Here is a 20881-nt window from a genome sequence, read left to right as displayed (position 1 = left end):
CAATCGATAGTTGCAATTGTGCGAAAATCTCGACACCATTGAGCATGACACATAACAACGATACTATCGATAGTATATCGCTAGCTCTCAGTTATTGTTGTGTATTTGTTAATCAATTGCCAGCTGCAAGAAATTATAGGTTAGCTGTGTTATGGATATGAAACAAACAAGTAACTTAACAAATGTCGATTATTTACTGGTAAAGTTCAAGTTTTGCAAAGAAATGTTAAGCCAAATAGAAATTACCCACAAAGGGTAATTTGTGGTGAAGAAAAAAACTTTTGTGTATATTGCCATGTTATTAATATTTCAAAGCGATAAAAAGGATTGCACTCCAAATATTAACCGAAATACGCCACTTCTGGTTAGTTTTTGTGTACCTTTTACAATTTGAAGTCAAAAGCCACTTTTATTTTGGATACACCTTGCATTGGTTAAACGAGGAACGTACACAATGGAATCCTCAGATGAGCAACTAAGGCAGTTAACAACATTAAATATTAGGAGCGACGATAGATATGTACGGACCGGAAAAGTGGCAGCTTTGGTAGACAACTTACAACAGAAAGCGAGTGCTGCACTAAGTGATGTACATAACAAGGCGAAAGCGGCACCATTCATTCCACCGAAGCCATTAAAAAAATCAATTGAAATGCCTCAGGTAATTAAATATAAATATCACATCTCTGTATTTTAATTAAACAATTTTTAAGGTGCCACTGAGCAAACTGGTTACGGACACCCGAGAACCGCTTTATTCACAACCTTTGCAGAGTTTAGAATTTTCTGGAAACAAAGGAGCTGCGAGCGGCTCTAGTCTTTTACGTAAGCAACTCATTTATTCAAGTCAAACTGGCGAAAAGGCTGGCAACAGTCAAACGAATTTAGACAACCCGGCTGTATTGGAACAGCAATTGGAGGCTTTGGCATATCACAAACAGCAAATGGAAAAGAAAGGGCTTTTGGGATCACAATCTCAATTAACGAAACAAATCCCTAGCATTCCAAAATTGTCCTCCACATCTCTGAGTGGTCATGCTATTTCGAACAAAATTACTTCACTTTATAGCAATCTGTCTTCTTCAACTCATGGCGCAACTAACGACTCTAAGGCTGCATTCATACATATATCTACTCAACCAGAAGATAGCATTTTTTACTCTAATGTACAACATACATGCCCTCAAAGTAAGTTAATGGCACAATCTCTTTCGGTGCTTACGGTAAATATAAATACAGAAATAAATTAAATTGAGCTTATTATTGCAGATTCAATTCTTGCAAACGCTAATGTTGGTTCAAAATCTTTGCCTAGAATGCTTTCCATTTGTACAAACCCATTGTCAGAAAAGGAGCTCGATGAAGATTTACCACCACCCCCTAGCCCAGTGAGCTCTTCTTATAGTGAACTTCGACGAGCAAGTGATGTCTTCAACAAAGCGATAGATTTCCAAGAAAATAGTGCAAATAAGCAGTCCTCACCATCAATATCACATACAAATTACGCCGATCATTATTCTTCACATACGCCATCTCTTAAGGTAAATTAATATATGGAATACAAAATAAACCTTAGATAAACATTTTTCAATCAAATTACTTCTCTAACACTACTACTCTTATACCCACGCCTCATGTTTAATGTATATTATAGAGATATCAAAATAAAGCGTGTACGGATTCCTATGGCTATGGTGCATTATCTCAGGTATGGTTGAACACAACAATTTTAAAACTAGAAATTATATATTTATATTTTTTAGCGATCAGCATAAATATCAAACTTCTTAGCCTTGTTAAAGAATTTTATTATTTGCAATATGTAGTCTAGTGACACTCCCAGTTTCTAAGTCACTTTTTAAGGCAGTGTATCTCAGAGACAGGCACTTTCGACTAGAGCAATATTACTTGTTTTCCATGTGTTTTTTTCTTATAGAGCTCTTCCACATATGATTCGATATATGAGCCCATAAATCCACGCCCACCTAGTGATATATCGTCACGTACCAATTATAATATATATGCATCGTACGTAAATCAAAGCAATATACAGAGCAGTTCGACAAGCGGAGACAATGGACTTTTAGTAACGAGTGGTGCCACAACTCCTTTGTATTGCAGAGGCGAAAATGGTATTACAAATGGTATTGGATATTCTAAAAAAAATGAAAATATCGAAAGCACTAGCCAATACAATTTAACCCCCATTAATTCTGCGAGCGAAATGGAGAGTTATGGTCAGTAAATCAATTAATCATAAACAATATTTAGTTAGTCAAATAGTTGACTGAATTTAATTTATTTTACTAATATTAGGTCGATGTTATAAATGCGGTGACCGCGTATTAGGCGAGAACAGTGGGTGCACAGCCATGGATAAAATTTACCACATTTCCTGTTTCACTTGCACCGAATGCCAATTAAATCTGCAAGGCAAACCATTTTATGCACTTGAAGGAAAACCATTTTGCGAGTATGATTATTTACAAACACTTGAAAAATGTTCTGTTTGCTTGAAACCAATTTTGGAGCGCATTCTTAGAGCCACTGGAAAACCATATCATCCACAGTGTTTTACTTGTGTTGTATGTGGAAACAGTTTAGATGGTAAATACAAACAGATATTAAAATCGAAATATTATTAAATTAAACAATATGATTATTATCGTTTTACAGCAATCCCATTCACAGTTGATGCCACCAATCAGAATTATTGCATTGCTGATTTTCACAAGTAAGTTAAACCATCTAAAAATAAAAAATATTATTTTTAAAAATTAATATGATTCCAGGAAATTTGCGCCTCGGTGCTGTGTTTGCCAAGAGCCCATTATGCCAGAGCCGGGACAAGAAGAAACAGTGCGAGTAGTTGCCCTCGACCGCAGCTTCCACCTAGAATGTTATAAATGCGAGGTGAGTACAACAGAACAATTTGCTGCCGCGTTATACTCAGAAGTAATTATGTTTTTAAACAGGACTGTGCCCTCTTATTGTCGTCAGAAGCGGATGGTCGTGGATGTTACCCTTTAGATGATCATGTGCTTTGTAAAAGCTGTAATGCTCGACGTGTTCAAGTTTTAACAAATCGTATGACCTCAGAACTTTAAAAAGCTTGTAATAAATATACTCCCAAATTATATATTATTATTATATTATTGCATAAATACGTGCATTTAATTAGCAACTTATAAACACTATCAAACCCATTCCAATATGTGTAATCGAACGATTTCATTCCATACTTTATAAAATAAACCAACTTATTACCATCATATGAAAATATTTTTAAAAGTGGATACGTATCATTAAAAAGTAAGAGTGTATTGCATAGAAATAGACAAACGAAATGGCAATGCGTTACACACTCCACTGCTTAATTAAAATACTTTCCGAAAGGGTAAACTAATGCTCGACATGTACTTTATTAAAAGCATGTGCAGCTATCGATAACTTTAAGCATAAGCTTAAAAGCTCTAGGTTGTTTGAAGGAAGAATAGTTTTTTCGGTCATGCGTCGAAATGGTGGAGTCTCTCAAATTTGCGCTTTGGAGACTTTCGCTTCCAATTTATCGCTCAGAGAGAATACAGAATAAAGAGGCGAACTGGGATACAGAAATATGAAGCACAATACATATTCAACATATATACATTCCTATAGCTGTTCCTGATGCTGCTCGGTATCGAAAGCCATCAGTATTGAATTCGCTTTGCTATCCAACAGACGTTTAACAAAACAATACTTAGTACATATATATATATATATATATACAAGTCGCGTGTCGCCTGGTCCCGTCAACCATGTATATACTATAGTGAAACACATTTAAAACATAATATATGTATATGCATACGTACGTATGTACATATTAATTCATTTTGATAGATACAAACTTTATACGTATACCAAATATATACATAGGTTTGAATGTACCTCTCTATATGCATATATGCTTATAAATACATACACACGTATATACGTTTATGTGTGTAAATATTTCGTGACATTAATATGTATGTTCATAGGAATCAATTTATGTATATATTTATCACATCGCTGGTGGAACTGTCCCGTGCATATCTTTACATACCAAATATAAATATTTATATACATAGGTTAATATCAATGCTTATACATATTTATACGTTCATGTGCATTTCCAGAGGTATATATACGTAGGTAAATTTATATGAGTTTGCATATAATAGTAAATCAATTGAATTTTGAAACGCAACTAACGCTATTTTATGAAGCGGCTACAGCACAGATACAAGCTTTGCATACATATAGATTAAAAAAAAAAATATATATATAAGATATATATTTTTTATGTACATATGTATCGATACGCGAGTTTTCTGGAAAGTGTGATAAATTCGTTCGTTCGCTCGCATTTTGAAATATGTGTACATGTGATTTATGTGTATCAATGTACACGTGTATAAAAAAACCTAACATGACGCATTATATGTACCAGCAAAAATTGTGAAAAGGTTTTTGTGCAAAAAGGTACCTAGATATGTAGATAAAATTTGCACTTTTTCGCCTCGCCCAATTTCCAAAGGACATTAATATCCTTAAACATGTACGTGTACGTATATATATATACAAACGCCATCTACGCATGTGTGCACAATTACGCTTTATATGTGTGTATTTAACTTACATACAATTTTATGATTTTCTTACAAATATATCAGCAGATTTATGCATTTCATACATACATAAATAAATGTTTGCGACTTTTAATGTATATGTATATATGCGCTCAAGGACACACATATAAATATATATTACATACTTGTTCTTGAACATAAAATTGTCGATTTGACAATTTTTGTACCTGACATACATATTCATTGTAATTATTGTATACATACATACGAGAGTAGCATTATCCGTATTATTTACTAGGAAGTGCATAAGAATTATGACATGATCTATAGATGATAAAGCTCTGTGTACAAATGAATTTATGCACTCAATTGAAATACGTACTTTAACTTTATTTACATAAATGTTTCTTAAAATATGCGTAGATTGTATACAAATACATATACGAAGTAAATGTGTATGTATTCTTATACCCTCCCTGCAGCAGACATTACTGTCAATTGGAAAATCGGTGGAAAATTCATGCGCAGCTATAATGGAATGTGGAAGCAAGAGAAACATGTACTCAAAGATACCTAAATAGATATGTATGTATATATATATATATATATATGTATATATATATATATATATATATATATATATATATATATATATATATATATATATATATATATATATATATATAGATCTATATATATATATATATATATATTTGTTATATGTGTACATATGTACATGTGCGTATCAATTGCCATGTATGCCTTAAAATACAGTAAATAGCTGCAGAGATATCAGTTAAATGAATATGGCCATATATGAATGTATGAACATAGATGCGTATTTATGTATGTACATGTGTATACTGAAAAACTTGTTGCAATTTGTAATGTAATTGCAATTAATAAAATAGTAAATACAATGTATTTTAGATGGTTTACTTCAGCAATATCTTCTTTTATGTGTATCAGATTTGTAATTGTTGTGGAACTCGGTGCACGTATTAACTTGCCAGCGAGGAATAATTTAAAGCAGTAGCGACTGGATTTTTTAGCGTTTTTTTACGTTGCCAAATTACGTATGCTTACGTACAGAAGTAAGTAAGCTTGAATGGACATTTCATTATCTCCATCGTTAATTGTTGTGTTAAAAAACACACTGCGTGATAGACTCTATGAATTCGTTACCATTAGTTGATATGAATTGCTTTGGCTGCTGTCCAGTCAAAGCCTCCGTTGAAATCAATTTTTGTGGGTATAACTAACTAATAGCTGCTTCTATATTTGAGTATGTGTACATATTGTACGTGATTAATTATTTATCGATAATGAACGACGAGTAAAGCATGCATTACCTACATATGTACATATATTTGTATATGCATGTACATTTTTAGAAATGTTTTGCTCAATTTGTATGTGTACATATGTACACTTACTTAAATAAATTCTCACATAAATACTGAATAGTATTTTTCTGGTTGAAAACATGTGGGATTTGACCATCTGTTGAATATGCTAAAAATGCGTTGCATCAAATTTTCTCCGTTCCTGTGCATGTCGTTAGTCTTACACATGTTCACGTTACTAACCGTACGTGTATATACATTGGTATGTTTGGACATAGCAAACTGAAGCCACACATATACACATTTATTCTTTGGAAATTGACTTCATAATCAAAATCAGAATTTGTATGTATGTTGTATGTTATAAATTGTTATTCCAAAGGAATAGATGATTTACGCGGTTAGCGTAAGTGCAAATAGCAACCTATATTTTGCAAAAACAGTATTTAAAATAATTCATAATAAACACATTTTAATTAATTACTTTCATCGCCCATGCCATAGGCAAAGTACATATGTACTTAAATGTCGTATAATTTACAAAACCAGCTGTTTGCAGTGTGGCCGTAAAATTGTGTGATCTTACATAAAAATCGACGGGAAAAAATCGATTATTTTATTGTAAATTACAGTATGTAAATTGTACTAAAAAAATAAGGAAATTATCATCGTTTTAAATTAATTACATAAATGTGTATTAATCTAAAATATCTATGAATTAATATTTATTTCGTATAGAAACACCATTTAATTGGACAAGCAAAAAACGAGCATCGAAAAAACAAGAGAAAACAACACGGAAGCCACAACATATTAAACTATACACCAGATACAAGGGTTGGTAAAGTTTTCTTGCAAATTTATTATCATAGGCTTGGCGGCTAAGTGCAAAGCACTTTTATAGACACACACGCACGATAGATTTTCTCAAGTGTGCCATCGCGATGGCTGCTCCAGCAGCCTGTACGCGTTTTTCGGACAATTACGATATCAAAGAGGAACTCGGAAAGTACGTAAACACGGCGGACAGCCAGAAGAAATAAAATAAATCAATTGACATGAATTTATGATTTTTCAGGGGCGCCTTTTCAATTGTAAAAAGATGTGTCCAAAAATCAACGGGATTCGAGTTTGCGGCAAAGATTATAAATACCAAGAAGCTAACAGCAAGAGGTCAGAATATATACCCTTTATATTCATACTTATATATGATGTATTATATGAATATTTTCTTGCAGATTTCCAAAAACTAGAGCGAGAAGCTCGGATTTGTAGAAAACTCCATCATCCTAATATTGGTATGATATAATACGATAAGTTCCATATTCCAGACGATTCTAGTCGTTAAAGCCATGTCCGTTAACTATATATCTGTTTGATAGTTTTATTACTCTACAACTCAGTTCTGTAGATAAATATTGACACATGTTCCTTTCACCGCTACTAGTTTACAACTTTACATCTGCCGAACCTCATAGTCCAAACAAAAAACTTATTCTGATTCATCATACGTATACCTGTTATAATTAAGTTATGCAAATACATTTATATTTTTATAGAAATAAGAAGTGTTGCTTATACTTAATAAAGTTTCTTTTTCACTTTTGTCACTTGCAGTTCGATTGCATGACAGCATACAGGAGGAAAACTATCATTATCTTGTTTTTGATCTGTAAGTAGCACTCTCACATATTTTATGTACATTGTTAATAACAAAAACTAAAGAGAGTGTAACTGATCGTTATTGTGAAAAACTCTTGGGTCTCTTTGTGGATAAAGCAATGACTTGACTATTGTTTATTGAGATTCATAGTTCATCCTTTCCCCTCCGAGTTCTTATTTACTCACATACAACCCCCTAAAATATGCACACTAACTAATTATGTACATAGTACTACACAAAGTTGTAAACAAAAATTAAATTACAATTTCCGAATGAAAGCAATCTACCAATCAACAAAATTGACTATACTAAATACATTTACAGTGTAACTGGTGGTGAACTTTTCGAAGATATTGTTGCACGTGAATTTTATTCAGAGGCTGATGCATCACATTGTATTCAGCAAATATTGGAATCGGTCAATCACTGCCACCAGAATGGTGTGGTGCATCGAGATCTCAAACCTGAGAATTTACTATTAGCTAGTAAGGCAAAGGGTGCAGCTGTGAAACTCGCTGACTTTGGTCTAGCCATTGAAGTACAAGGTGATCACCAAGCCTGGTTTGGATTTGCTGGTACTCCCGGTTATCTATCGCCAGAGGTATTGAAGAAGGAGCCATATGGCAAATCGGTAGATATATGGGCATGCGGTAAGCAGATGAAACTATCATATATTTTAAGTACTTACGTGTATGTAGTACCTTGATATAATTTTTACTAACACTCCGATAATATTAACTCTTACATAACATACTTTGTATACGTAACTAAACATATATATTGTTTATATGCAGGAGTTATTCTCTACATATTGCTGGTTGGCTATCCGCCGTTTTGGGACGAGGATCAGCACCGCTTGTATTCACAAATAAAGGCAGGGGCCTATGATGTAAGAATAATTATCTATTGCCATAAAGCCAAAATGTTATTATATAAACAAATTTCCATACTTTGTCGAGTTAATATGCAATTAAACGAAGCAATGAAAATATCGCACAATATATAAATTAAGAAAAGAAACAGACTAACGGATATATTTAGATCAACTGTGCTCTACATTGATAATCTTTATTAAGTAGAAAATTTGTCTATCTTTTATTATAGTACCCTTCGCCAGAATGGGACACTGTCACGCCAGAGGCAAAAAATTTGATTAATCAAATGCTCACTGTGAACCCCAATAAGCGAATCACAGCAGCAGAGGCTCTTAAGCACCCATGGATTTGTGTACGCTTGTGCTTATTACTTATTATTTCTGTCCATCTCTTTGTTCATCTCTTTGTTTTAACATTTATAGCAACGAGAACGTGTGGCTTCTGTGGTACATCGTCAAGAGACCGTTGACTGTCTTAAAAAATTCAATGCTCGCCGCAAGCTTAAGGGCGCAATACTGACAACGATGCTTGCAACTAGGAACTTTTCTAGTAAGTGGATTAACGCTTTTATTCAAAAACATATATATATATATACTTGGTTATATTCATTTGTAGGTAGAAGCATGATCACCAAAAAAGGTGACGGATCTCAAGTTAAGGAATCAACTGATTCTTCAAGCACAACATTAGAGGACGATGACGTAAAGGGTAAATACTTAAACTCCATTAGAAACATAGTCGGGATATATGATTTTTAACGATTTCATCACGGATGCCAGTAGAGGCCGAATTTTTATTTAGATGAGTTGAACTTGTTAGGTAACAATTTACAGTTGAATGAATGCCTAGCCAAAATACAATTTAAACACACAGAAAGATAGTGAATATAAGCATACACTATATTAAATCTATATTTACATAATAATTATTTACAGATATATGTATATATATTATATGAATACATATTTTCATATATATCTTATAGATGTATATATGAATAAAAACTTTATATAGGCTCTCTACCACATTATGACTTAATAATGTCGCTTTCTGTAGTCCATCTAGCTCGGTACTTTTAATAATGCATAATTTTGAATTAACTTGAATTATAATCTATTAAATATGCACGCTTATTGTATTTTTGAAATTCAGTGTCGTTTTCGTAGCTGTCGTACCACGTTTTTAATGTGCCTGTATATAATCATATTCTTCATGTTTCATTATTTCATACTCTATCGTTTTGTACATATTTCAATTATCTTTCAACATCTGAGATATTAATGTTAACCACATTGAGTCTTATTGATTATATAAATTAAAAATATTATTGTTAGTTCCATAAACTTGGTTGGTTTTTTTTATCCTGTATATATTGAAAAACAGTTGTGGAAAAGTATGTAACTGACATAAGCAATCTGACTCCATAAAGTAAATATATTCTTGATCGGCATCAACAGTCGTGTCGATCTACCCATTTCAGTGTATCCGTCGGTCCGGCTAAGCACGCGGCTTTGAAATACTAAAGAAAATAGCAACATCACATTTTCGAATATAAGTTCGCGTATACCACCCGTAGATCAAGTTTGTTATATTTACTTAATCCATACTTTCTGCGTTTCGCCAATATTATTAGTTATCGGTTAATACCAAATACCAAACTACACTAATTTTTGTTAATGTGTTGGTTTAAATATCTAATATTTGTTCGACGTAATATATGTAAAAATTCAGGGTATATATTAGTCGAAGCCTGTCGACTAGAGTATTTTTGCATTTTTAAAGCACCGTTAAGTGAAATATAATTGATATACATTCACAACCAACTAGGTATCCTAGCTCTTATAATCTGTATTACGTTTTTAGCTGAGTATTTGATATAATTGCTTTTTTATGATTTGCTCTAAAAACATACTTAATTTTGAACTTAAACTTATATAATTAAAGTCCAACATTACATATCTATTAATTACAAGAGGAGTAAAAAATCCAAAACCCATTATGTATTTGCGTGCGTATAAAGTTATTTGGTAATATATATACATTTTTGAAAACATTTTGCTATTATTTTACGCTCGCAATTACACACTGAACATAAAAATAATAACAACTATTGGAATCAACACAGTTGCATTTTCAAATATGAAATTTGTTTTTTTTTTTAGAAGATAAAAAAGGAATCGTTGATCGCAGTACCACAGTCATATCAAAAGACCCCGAAGGTAAATTTTCATTTTCATTCTTCGTTTCAAAATATTTATTATAATTTATAAAAAGAGTGTACAAATATATTCGTGTATATGTATATTTGTGTACTCTTTTTTCATTAAGTTCTGTAACACGCTATGCTCAAAATCATTATCATGTGTAACTTTGTGTCCCTTTCCATCAGAATGCTTGGGTATAATTTCATTTTATCAATTGTGGATCCTGGAAGTCAGTTTGAGGAATGAATTAAATGAATGCTTTTGAAGTAATGATTAAAAGGGATTTAAAGACAATTTCGTGGTCTACTTAGAGTTGTCAGTTGTTAATCAAGACTGTTGTTATCATGCAACTAGCTTAAAGGCGTCATCTTGATGGATTTGATTTTAATTTCAGCGTTGGAGATGCTAAGCTTGGATTAAGTTGGAAACGGTACTTAACATACCTTCGCCTCTTTCAACATTCGACCAGATCTCTCAAATGCTCAATTTATACCACCTTGACTTTTCAAAAAGGTTAGAACTATTTGTAGAAAATTTGTTCTTAACATTTTTTCAGGACAAAAATTTTTTAATAGTATAATACAAATAATGCGGAATTCCCCTTACAAATTCAGAAAGTGCAATTGTAATGAACAAAATCCTTTTGATTCAGTTTCAACCGTTGCTCGAGTTCTTGTTCTCCACAAAAAATTTTCCAGAGTAATATCGGTTTTATTTTTAACTCAGTGCCCTTAGTGAATTGGACAACAACCATGCAGCGGTTCAATCATTAAAATCAAACGCAAAATAATCTAATGACATATCTGTATAATATTCCTCCAGTCCTAGTCGCTTCACGCTGCAAACAACTTTTTTAATACTAATTCGCATTTTATAAGTGGCCGGGGTGAATCAATAATTATTGCTCTGTTATTGTACTGACCGTACACATTATTTATGTAAATACTAGGGGTCCAATCACAGGTCAAAGCAAATCCGGCGATCAACTATTCGTTCAACATTAACCACTACGGGTCAGCGTGTACATCTTCGCTTCCAGTACCATTCGGCGTTGGCTTCATCAGAGTAGATGCCAACAAACACGCCAGTATCAATATCAATACAAATACCAAAACCAATACAAATAGAATTGATGGCTTCGATTTAAAATGTCAAAGTCACGATCTTAGCAACCAAATACAATCAAACTCCCGCCTCAGAGGTGAGTATGCTCCAGTATGCCAGACATTTTCTACAAAACTGAACAGTACATTCGCCAGTTGAATATGCGACCTACAAATAAAAAAATAAATGGCGTATAAGTAATTCATTCGATCGCTACTATTATTGTATGTACCTATAAGTATATCTATGTGTTTTATTCTTTCTGATCTATTGCAGATCGCATGCTAAATTTTTGCTGTTTATCCAAAAAAGGAAGCTTCTAATTCAGCTGCGAATGCAAGCATAAGTATGTATCGTTATCTCGTCAACTCGCATAATCTGTAGCTTTTATAAGAGTGTCTGGCATCGTATTACATAATAGTCGTACCTGCGTATCTATCTCAAATTAGCTGATGAGTCTGTTGGTGTTGAAAGTTAGCAAAGTGCTTGGCGCTCTATCTTAGAATGCGTATTCATATGCGTACTTTTTAATAAACTTATTATGTAAATGTGATCCATCCCGCCTATATACATGAGGTTAAATTGAATTGATATTATATACATTTTGTGAACATATATCTTAAATACAAGTCCGAATTCTGCTGTATAAAAATGTCGGTTATGACTCTCTCGTTTTGAGCTAGGAGCATTTTAAAGCATTTCGACTTTTTTTTTATGCAAACCAATTCACTTCACCTACATAATCTGATCTGTATTAAAATCATACTTGCCATATTCATATATTGACCTACATACAAATTTTATGAAGAGCTCGAGTCCTCATTTATACATTGAATTTTGTCTTATTTATTGTCGTGTTCACATATATTTATACATATATATTTAAAAATAAATATATATATATATCTATAAAAATGTGAATTTTAGAAATAAGGATTGTGTGTCCTGCTAAAACTTGCCAGCAAATCTCAGGAAACTCACAATGCTCTTCAGGTACGTATGTCAAGGTGCCTTTTCCTTAGCTCCCATTTTCTGTTAATCAATTTCTTGCATGTTCTCACTTATCAGTGTATATTACACATTTTATTTTGTACTTCAATGAATGCTTGAATGTCTTGTCGTATGAAAATATGCATTATAATTTATTATTATGAAAACGGACTTCGATACACATTTTGTGCCTTCTTAATTGTTCTTCTGTACAGTAAGATGTACCAGATTATCTACATGCTAAGATGTGTAAGAAGTGCATATATATTTAGAAAGTATAGCGAAGAGGGAAGGCACTCGTTTGTTAAATTAACTATAACAAATTAATATAATAAGGAATATTTGAGTACAAAGTCTAAATCTCTTTTGGTCAACATTTCATTTAAACTTCGTTTTTATGGAAAGAAATAATTTTTCTTGTGAATTAGAAAATCTATTCAATAAAATTATACATCCTCTTGAACTATAAATTATTCAGTTCAAGTACAAGTACAATTTTGTTCTATACAGCCCAAAAATTATAACAAAAACTAAGCAGTAGTGTATAAATTTGGCACTTGCATCACCTTCTATTATTGTACCTATGGACTTCTTAATTCAATTATCAATATATGTTAAAAGCCTGCATTTGGGTGCATTAGTCGAGAGAGCCCACAAAAAATATACTCTACTCAAGTTTATACCTATTATCGTATGAATATTCAAACTCATATGTTATGGGCATAAAAATGGTGATGAATGTTTGAGTATAAATATCTATGTCGTCAACGATTTATAATAATTAAGGCTTGGGAAGAGGATATTTCACAGTCAAACGCCTTTAACTATCGCACTCTATCTTGTTTATGTAGTAAATGTAGTACCAGCGTAGATAATTATTTAGATACAAGTGCCACTGTTTTATTTACATTCATAAGAGTACGCGCTTTCAAAATGCTTAACAGTTCATTTACATTTTATTCATTCGTAATTGAAATTAAAAACAATACTGCGTAATGTGTAGATCTGTATTTATGTGTTTATAAATTGGGAGAACTGCTCTTATCCAATAATAATTTGGTATATACATTCATATACCAATTTATGTACGCCCATAAGTGTATATGTATGTACATTCCTATAGCTTATAATGTACCTATTTGTATATGACATACATATAGGTATACTTCATATATATATGTATACGATTGTCGAAACGCCATGTACTTTAATTTTCAAGAGTTTACTGAAATACCATTATATACATTTAGTTGTGTTATGATTGTTCTGTTGCGCTGTTCCACTGGTGCGTTGGTTGGATCGTTCAATTGTATTTCTCATCCTACTATCGCTCGTAATCGAATTTCATCAGTGGTTGTAATTTCTGTACAACTACGATTATAAATTATATACACTTTTGAATATAAACTGACTTGCTTCCCTGATTCGCTATAATTACTTATTACTTAACATCATGGAAACAAATATATATATACAAAGCAGCCAGACGACAGGAAATAATAAAGATCACAGAACAGTTGATTGAGGCCATCAATAGCGGTGACTTCGACGGATATACGTAAGTTAATCCTTGATACTGTGGATTACTCAAAATGAATCTTTTACTTTGTGTTGTTATATTATTGACAATTTTTCCCGTGTAGTAAAATTTGTGATCCACATCTGACTGCCTTTGAGCCAGAAGCATTGGGTAATTTGGTCGAAGGAATTGATTTTCACAAATTCTACTTTGAAAATGGTATATATTTCTAAGGCTAAAGGAAATTTTTGTATTTTATATATAATGCTAATAATTTTATTTTCTAACAGTTCTTGGCAAAAATTGCAAAGCCATTAACACTACAATATTGAATCCGCACGTCCACTTACTGGGAGAAGAAGCAGCTTGTATCGCATATGTAAGACTTACGCAGTACATTGACAAGTGAGTGAATTTATGTTAGTTTTAAAAATAAGTTATAAGTTTAAGTTTTATTTCTACATAATTATGTTACTATTTTGGTAACTGGTTGTTCACTTACGCACAGTTTAAAACGTCGGAGCAAGCTAAACTAAAATGAAGGCTTGAAATTGATTTTTACACATCTGCTCTAAAATGTTATTATATATTATTTAATATAATTTTCTTTCAAACACGTTCTAAAATTCTATTAGGCAAGGCCACGCACACACTCATCAATCGGAGGAGACACGTGTATGGCACCGGCGCGACAACAAATGGCAAAATGTGCACTTTCACCGAAGTGCATCAGGCAAGATCAGCGGGGCAACGACTTTCGATTTTGTATCACAGAAATAGGCGGACCACCTATGCGCCACTGAAGTTAAAATATAGCATCAATAATTCGCTCCGATAGCTTAATATGATCTATGTTTATAAAACATTATAAGAAACAGCAGCAACAACAACAATAAGCACTGTTGATTTGTAATTGAACAAAACGAAAATTTATTAGTTATAATATGAGAAGAAAATTAAAAAGTGTTCGTTTCCTCTTATAAAATAATCTTTAGTTTCTTTACTGATCATATATGTTGTCTTCTGCATTATATCATTGAATATTGAATGTATGTGTAACTGAAAGTCAAAAGCTTAATGAAAGCGAAATTACTACAAATATGTATTGTATAAATGGATGAACGTGTCCAGGAAATAGTTTACAAGCACTCAGAAATAATTTATCTAAATGCTTTGAATAATTTTAAAAATAAAGAATAATGAAAGCAAGCGGAATAAAAAATTTCTCCCGTTAAATGCAAGTGGATCGAGAGGATTTAACCCCCTCCCAATATACATATAAATATTCGATTATAACAATCAAATTCAATATTTATATAATAACTCTCTAGAGTGTTTCTACTACATATGCTGAAGATGGAAAAAATATTAAAACTATATGCTACTAACAAGTAGTAAAACATCCATATACACACCAACACTTCTTTGCTATTGAACACACACGCAAGCACATACGAAGAAAATTTTACAATGCGAATGCATGTACCATTAGAAATATACTTGTTTAAAAGGATCTCTACTAGCACACGCATATACAGCCGCTTACATATAAAGCTTTAGCTAGCTATCCACTTGTACGCACTTACTACAAGCATACATAGAAACAAATATGTGTATCAGTATGAATATATAATTGTATATGAAATTGGTTATACATGCCGACGTACTTATCTAAGTATAATAAAAACTTCTTATCATGTTATTAACATTCAATTTAAATACTACAAGTGTGAATATATAAAAATAAAAAAAATCGAAACAAGAAAACTGCATAAACGTATAAATATTATGATCGGAGTCTCGATATTACAAAGCATTAGTTAAAGAATAAATATTAGCATTTACAAATTAAACTATACCAAAAATTACAACCAAACAAAAGAGAAAATATTAAAAACTATAGATAATTGTTAAATAAAATTATAACTGCAAATGATTGGTATCTGACATATTTGAGCCAAATCTAAAATAAGTACTGAATTAATGGAATGAAACTGGCCCAGCTCAGATTCAGGCTTATACTTAACAGATCACGATTCCAGTTGGCCGCTTACATTACTACTCATTCTAGGTAAAGACTTTAATGCGAATATCTAAGTTCTTGTATAATATACTTAATGTGGTTACCATGCAGCCACAACTACCATATGCAACCGATACTTAAATACAAAACAAAAGTTTTATTATGCTTATTATTATGTGGTTTTATACAAATTTTTTTCATATTAAAATGAATTTTTCAGTAACAATATGTTTAACTAGAAAAACTGAATACTTTGATTAAAAAATCAAATCATAATGATCATCTTAATACTTAATATGAAATTATCTTATTGAAATTGAAATTGTCTCGAAGCAAGTGTGCTAGGCTAAGTCTCTATAGATATGTATGTAATTCAATATGTACTTTTTTATGTATGTGATGTATGTGTGTGTGCGTGTTTTTTTCGTTAGAGTAAATGTAAATTTGTAAATGTATGTTCTGATAATTTCAATTATTGATTTAAACAGAAAATGTAATTATTAAATACAAATATAGAACAATTCTGTATGTAAAAGTATACAAATAATTTTGGAGTACACATTTGTGTCAAGCAGTCTGCACAAATAAGTGTTTAATTATTATGTGCATTCAGTAATTTATAATACTTTACTAGTGTCTGTCTTTAAATATAATACGAAGGTGTTACATGTTTAAATCAGACCTACTATCACGTAATACATATGATACCAAACATGAATGTATCAGATAAAATGTTTAGTTGTTTAAATTAATCATTTATGCAGACTGTTTTAAAAATCTTCAAACTACGGAATACATCTAAAGTATTTTATTAAATTAAAAAACGAAATTCGTCGCAGTAATCTTAAAAAAATAACATAATAAATTAAGAACATCCAAACAAAATTCTCATCTATTATTACAAATTTAAAGAATGTACTTATTGTGCACAAATATTGTAATACAAAAGGAAATTTAAAAATGCAGTGATTAAAATACATTATGAATGCTTAGATACATAATTACACACATACATATGTACATAAAAATTTGTCAATAATAATGAGAACTCACATGAACCTATAATTCACAAAACGTTATAAAACTGACTTCTTACTAACGTTAATGTGGTTAATGTTGTGTATGCTTGTTCAATAAATCTAAAGCAACAGGAATAAATTTATTATTAACGATTTTCTAGTATTTAACATGTTTTCTTAAATTATCTTCTAAAACATACTTATGATATGATAATATTATAAGAATAAACCATAATACATATAAATTCAAATAAATTTACAAATCAATCGAAGTGTTGTTATGAACAATGAAGCACATTAAGAGATAGAACGTAATAAATTGTTTATCGAAAGTTCCAAAAAGAAAACCATTAAACAACCACAATGAACGATTGCCTATTCGAATTACATACTTGCTGTAGTTGATGTCCTCAAGATACTATAAAGAATACATGTTTAAAAAAAATACGGTAATAACTTCAAAAACCAATATTAATTATTAAAAATTTATGATTTATGAACTACAAATACATACTTAATAAAAATTATTACAAATATCATCATTTATATATGTTTATCGCCTTAAACACTGATAGATTTCCCATCGAATGTAGAAATTGTGCAATAAAGCTGTTAAAATATTTTTATCAAACATGAAGACACAACTAGAGAGACCAAACCAAAAGTAAAATCACTTTTTGGAAGTGTGGGGACAGGAGTGCGGCCAAACTATCGCCTGTAAAGATGACGGTGGTTTTCTGTCGACTATAGTCCATCTTCACAATGAACGGCTTCACACTAAAACACAAAAAAAAATAGCCGAGCAACGTATTTCACTTTCTCTGCGCACCAGACTAAATAAGGCAGACAACACGCTAATATAGCTGCAATACTCTGGGCAATGCTATAAACAGAATTACTGTACAAATCGTAAAAAAAAATAAATATTGTACCTTGAGTTAGAATAAATTTCACAATTATAAAATAATTTGATAAATTGGTAGACTCGTGTATGTTTAATTATGTTTATTTTTTCGTCTGACTCATGACAACTTTTAATGCTTAATTCATTTGAATATTATTCCGCAAAAATAATTTTATTACGCCCATTTAGGCTGCTTCCTTTGCTAGACGGTCGGCCTTTTCAACCACTTCTTCGATTGGACCAACCATATAAAACGCAACCTCGGGCAGATGGTCGTATTCGCCAGCCAAAATCTGTGAGAAGCCCTTAATGGTTTGTTCCAAAGGCACTAGTTTGCCTGCATGACCTGTAAAGACCTCAGCGACCTGGAATGGCTGCGACAAGAAGCGCTGGATCTTGCGTGCACGTGCGACGGTCAATTTATCCTCCTCAGACAATTCATCCATACCCAAAATAGCGATAATATCCTGCAGAGATTTGTAATCTTGCAAAATTTTTTGCACGCCACGAGCGACGTTGTAGTGTTCCTGCCCAATGATGTTTGGATCCATAATACGGGAAGTGGAATCCAAAGGATCCACAGCTGGATAGATTCCCAGTTCGGCGATGGCACGCGACAAGACAGTGGTGGCATCCAAATGAGCGAAAGTTGTTGCTGGAGCTGGATCGGTCAAATCGTCAGCTGGCACATAAATAGCCTGCACCGAAGTGATAGAGCCCTTCTTGGTTGTGGTAATACGCTCTTGCATAGAACCCATATCAGTGGCCAAAGTGGGCTGATAACCTACAGCCGATGGAATACGGCCCAAAAGAGCAGACACTTCGGAACCGGCCTGGGTGAATCGGAAGATGTTGTCAATGAAAAGCAACACATCTTGCCCCTCCTGGTCGCGGAAATACTCTGCAACAGTTAGACCAGTTAAAGCAACACGAGCACGAGCGCCTGGAGGTTCATTCATCTGGCCGTACACGAGAGCCACCTTTGATGTCTTATCCTTCAGCGAAATGACGCCAGATTCAATCATTTCGTTATACAAATCATTGCCTTCACGGGTGCGCTCACCAACCCCAGCGAAAACAGAGTAACCACCATGTGCCTTGGCCACATTGTTGATCAGCTCCATAATGAGTACAGTTTTTCCAACTCCAGCACCACCAAAGAGACCAATCTTACCACCCTTAGCATAGGGTGCCAAAAGATCTACCACCTTAATTCCAGTAACTAGAATTTCCTGCTCGACTGACATTTCCACAAATTCAGGAGCTTCAGCGTGAATTGGAGCCGTCTTATCAGTTGGTATTGGGCCGCGCTCATCAATTGGTTCACCTTTTAATTTAAATTGTTTTATACACTTCATACTTAAAATAATAATGCTGCTAATCTAATTGAGATCACTTACCAATCACATTAATAATGCGTCCCAACGTCTCAGCTCCAACTGGAATACGGATGGGATAGCCAGTATCGAGAACCTTCTGTCCACGTACCAAACCCTCAGTACCATCCATAGCAATAGTTCTCACGGTGTTCTCACCCAAATGCTGAGCAACTTCCAGTACCAAGCGTGGCGAACGGTTGTCAACTTCCAAGGCGTTTAGAATTGGTGGCAAGTTATCATCGAATTGCACGTCAACGACGGCACCAATTACAGCCACAATCTTGCCATTGGCTCCAGCAGCCGCCTTAGCAGCTGCCTTGGCGGCATGACCGCGAGCTGCAAAAAAGAAAATCAGTTTATCTGTGTCAATGTGTGTATCATGTGAACTTTTGATATAACTGATTACATACTATGTCTTTTTTGTTCATGTATGTTCTGTGTGTATACGAAGATTACGTCACAAGAGCATCTCTTAATAATTTAATGGAAATTTTCATAAGTGTATATAAAGTATGAGTAAAATGAGCTCAATCAAAAATTTTTTAAGCCAATTCAAGCACCGAATAGTTTTTAAATAGATATGTGCACATCCATTGCATGTACAATCTCACATATTAAAAAATGTATGGTTTAAAGAAAAGTTTGGACAAATACAATTCTGATTTTATATTTTCTGAATTATCTTATTTACATTCGCATATGTACAATAACTCAAGTTTAACTATTGATATTTTAATTATTATGCAATCAGTTATTCATTACAAGCACAATTTAGGTTATGTTCGGGTTTTCTCATTCTACATCGATACAGTTTAGCAATTCATATTTAAATAAGAATTTATGCGGTAATATAATCATCTCACATGTTACTAATTTAAATTCTCCTAATAATTTATGTACTTACACAATTGCCCCAAAAATGGCAGCAAATTTTTATCAGCTTTAGCGGCAGCACGTAACGCAAACATTTTTCAGCAACTGACAGAGGTTTGTAGAAGTAGTTGTCTTTCGTCGTAAAATTAATACATAACTTTTATCACGGTCGCATTCACATTTGTCGATAGTCACTGTGGCATTATACTATGAATCGATAGTCTATATCATTTGGTTGTAGCAATTGTTATGCCTTGCCTGTCGAAAGCACCAATATATCGCTCAGCCGGCTAGCTATCGGCTCAGGGGTAGTTCGACCGCGATATATTGGGCGGCAAGTTAACAAAAAAAATTTGTATTCTTTTATAA

The 20881-nt window shown here is 32.7% G+C and overlaps 3 protein-coding genes across 15 annotated transcripts; 2 read left to right on the top strand and 1 right to left on the bottom strand.

Moving 5' to 3' along the window:
• The first annotated feature begins 98 nt into the window (after nt 1-98).
• On the top strand, nt 99-3137 carry LOC6570271 (lipoma-preferred partner homolog). Its single transcript, XM_032742036.2, has 9 exons — nt 99-661; nt 714-1188; nt 1270-1541; nt 1655-1708; nt 1937-2237; nt 2317-2607; nt 2677-2734; nt 2793-2913; nt 2976-3137. Exons 1-9 carry the CDS (start codon nt 455-457, stop codon nt 3105-3107), a joined length of 1911 nt encoding a protein of 636 aa, XP_032597927.1. The 5' UTR covers nt 99-454; the 3' UTR covers nt 3108-3137.
• Nucleotides 3138-3696: 559 nt separating this feature from the next.
• Nucleotides 3697-17519, top strand: LOC6570272 (calcium/calmodulin-dependent protein kinase type II alpha chain). Of its 13 annotated transcripts, none has more exons than XM_032742027.1 (16): nt 3697-3850; nt 6698-6968; nt 7038-7132; nt 7198-7257; nt 7577-7631; nt 7947-8272; nt 8417-8511; nt 8727-8849; nt 8920-9046; nt 9113-9205; nt 10660-10716; nt 12733-12798; nt 14278-14353; nt 14439-14533; nt 14605-14719; nt 14950-17519. In XM_032742027.1, the coding sequence occupies exons 2-16, from the start codon at nt 6904-6906 to the stop codon at nt 15092-15094; spliced, it is 1593 nt and encodes a 530-aa protein (XP_032597918.1). In that variant the 5' UTR covers nt 3697-3850; nt 6698-6903; the 3' UTR covers nt 15095-17519. The 13 variants fall into 13 exon arrangements, with proteins under 13 accessions (XP_032597918.1, XP_032597922.1, XP_032597926.1 ...); XM_001996456.2 differs by lacking the exon at nt 3697-3850 and adding an exon at nt 5583-5707; XM_032742026.2 differs by lacking the exon at nt 3697-3850 and adding an exon at nt 5583-5707 and having other exon boundaries at nt 14275-14353; nt 14950-15294.
• An 827-nt stretch (nt 17520-18346) lies between these two features.
• Nucleotides 18347-20731, bottom strand: LOC6570296 (ATP synthase subunit beta, mitochondrial). Its single transcript, XM_001996457.3, has 3 exons — nt 20544-20731; nt 19661-19975; nt 18347-19587 (listed from the first exon to the last, which is right to left on the bottom strand). Exons 1-3 carry the CDS (start codon nt 20605-20607, stop codon nt 18446-18448), a joined length of 1521 nt encoding a protein of 506 aa, XP_001996493.1. The 5' UTR covers nt 20608-20731; the 3' UTR covers nt 18347-18445.
• Nucleotides 20732-20881: the final 150 nt, after the last annotated feature.

This window comes from Drosophila grimshawi, unplaced genomic scaffold (genome assembly GCF_018153295.1).
Source record: "Drosophila grimshawi isolate 15287-2541.00 unplaced genomic scaffold, ASM1815329v1 contig_80, whole genome shotgun sequence".
Classification (NCBI taxonomy): domain Eukaryota; kingdom Metazoa; phylum Arthropoda; class Insecta; order Diptera; family Drosophilidae; genus Drosophila; species Drosophila grimshawi.
The sequence above is the reverse complement of the archived record's forward strand: the minus strand, read 5'-3'. Positions and strand labels throughout refer to the sequence as shown.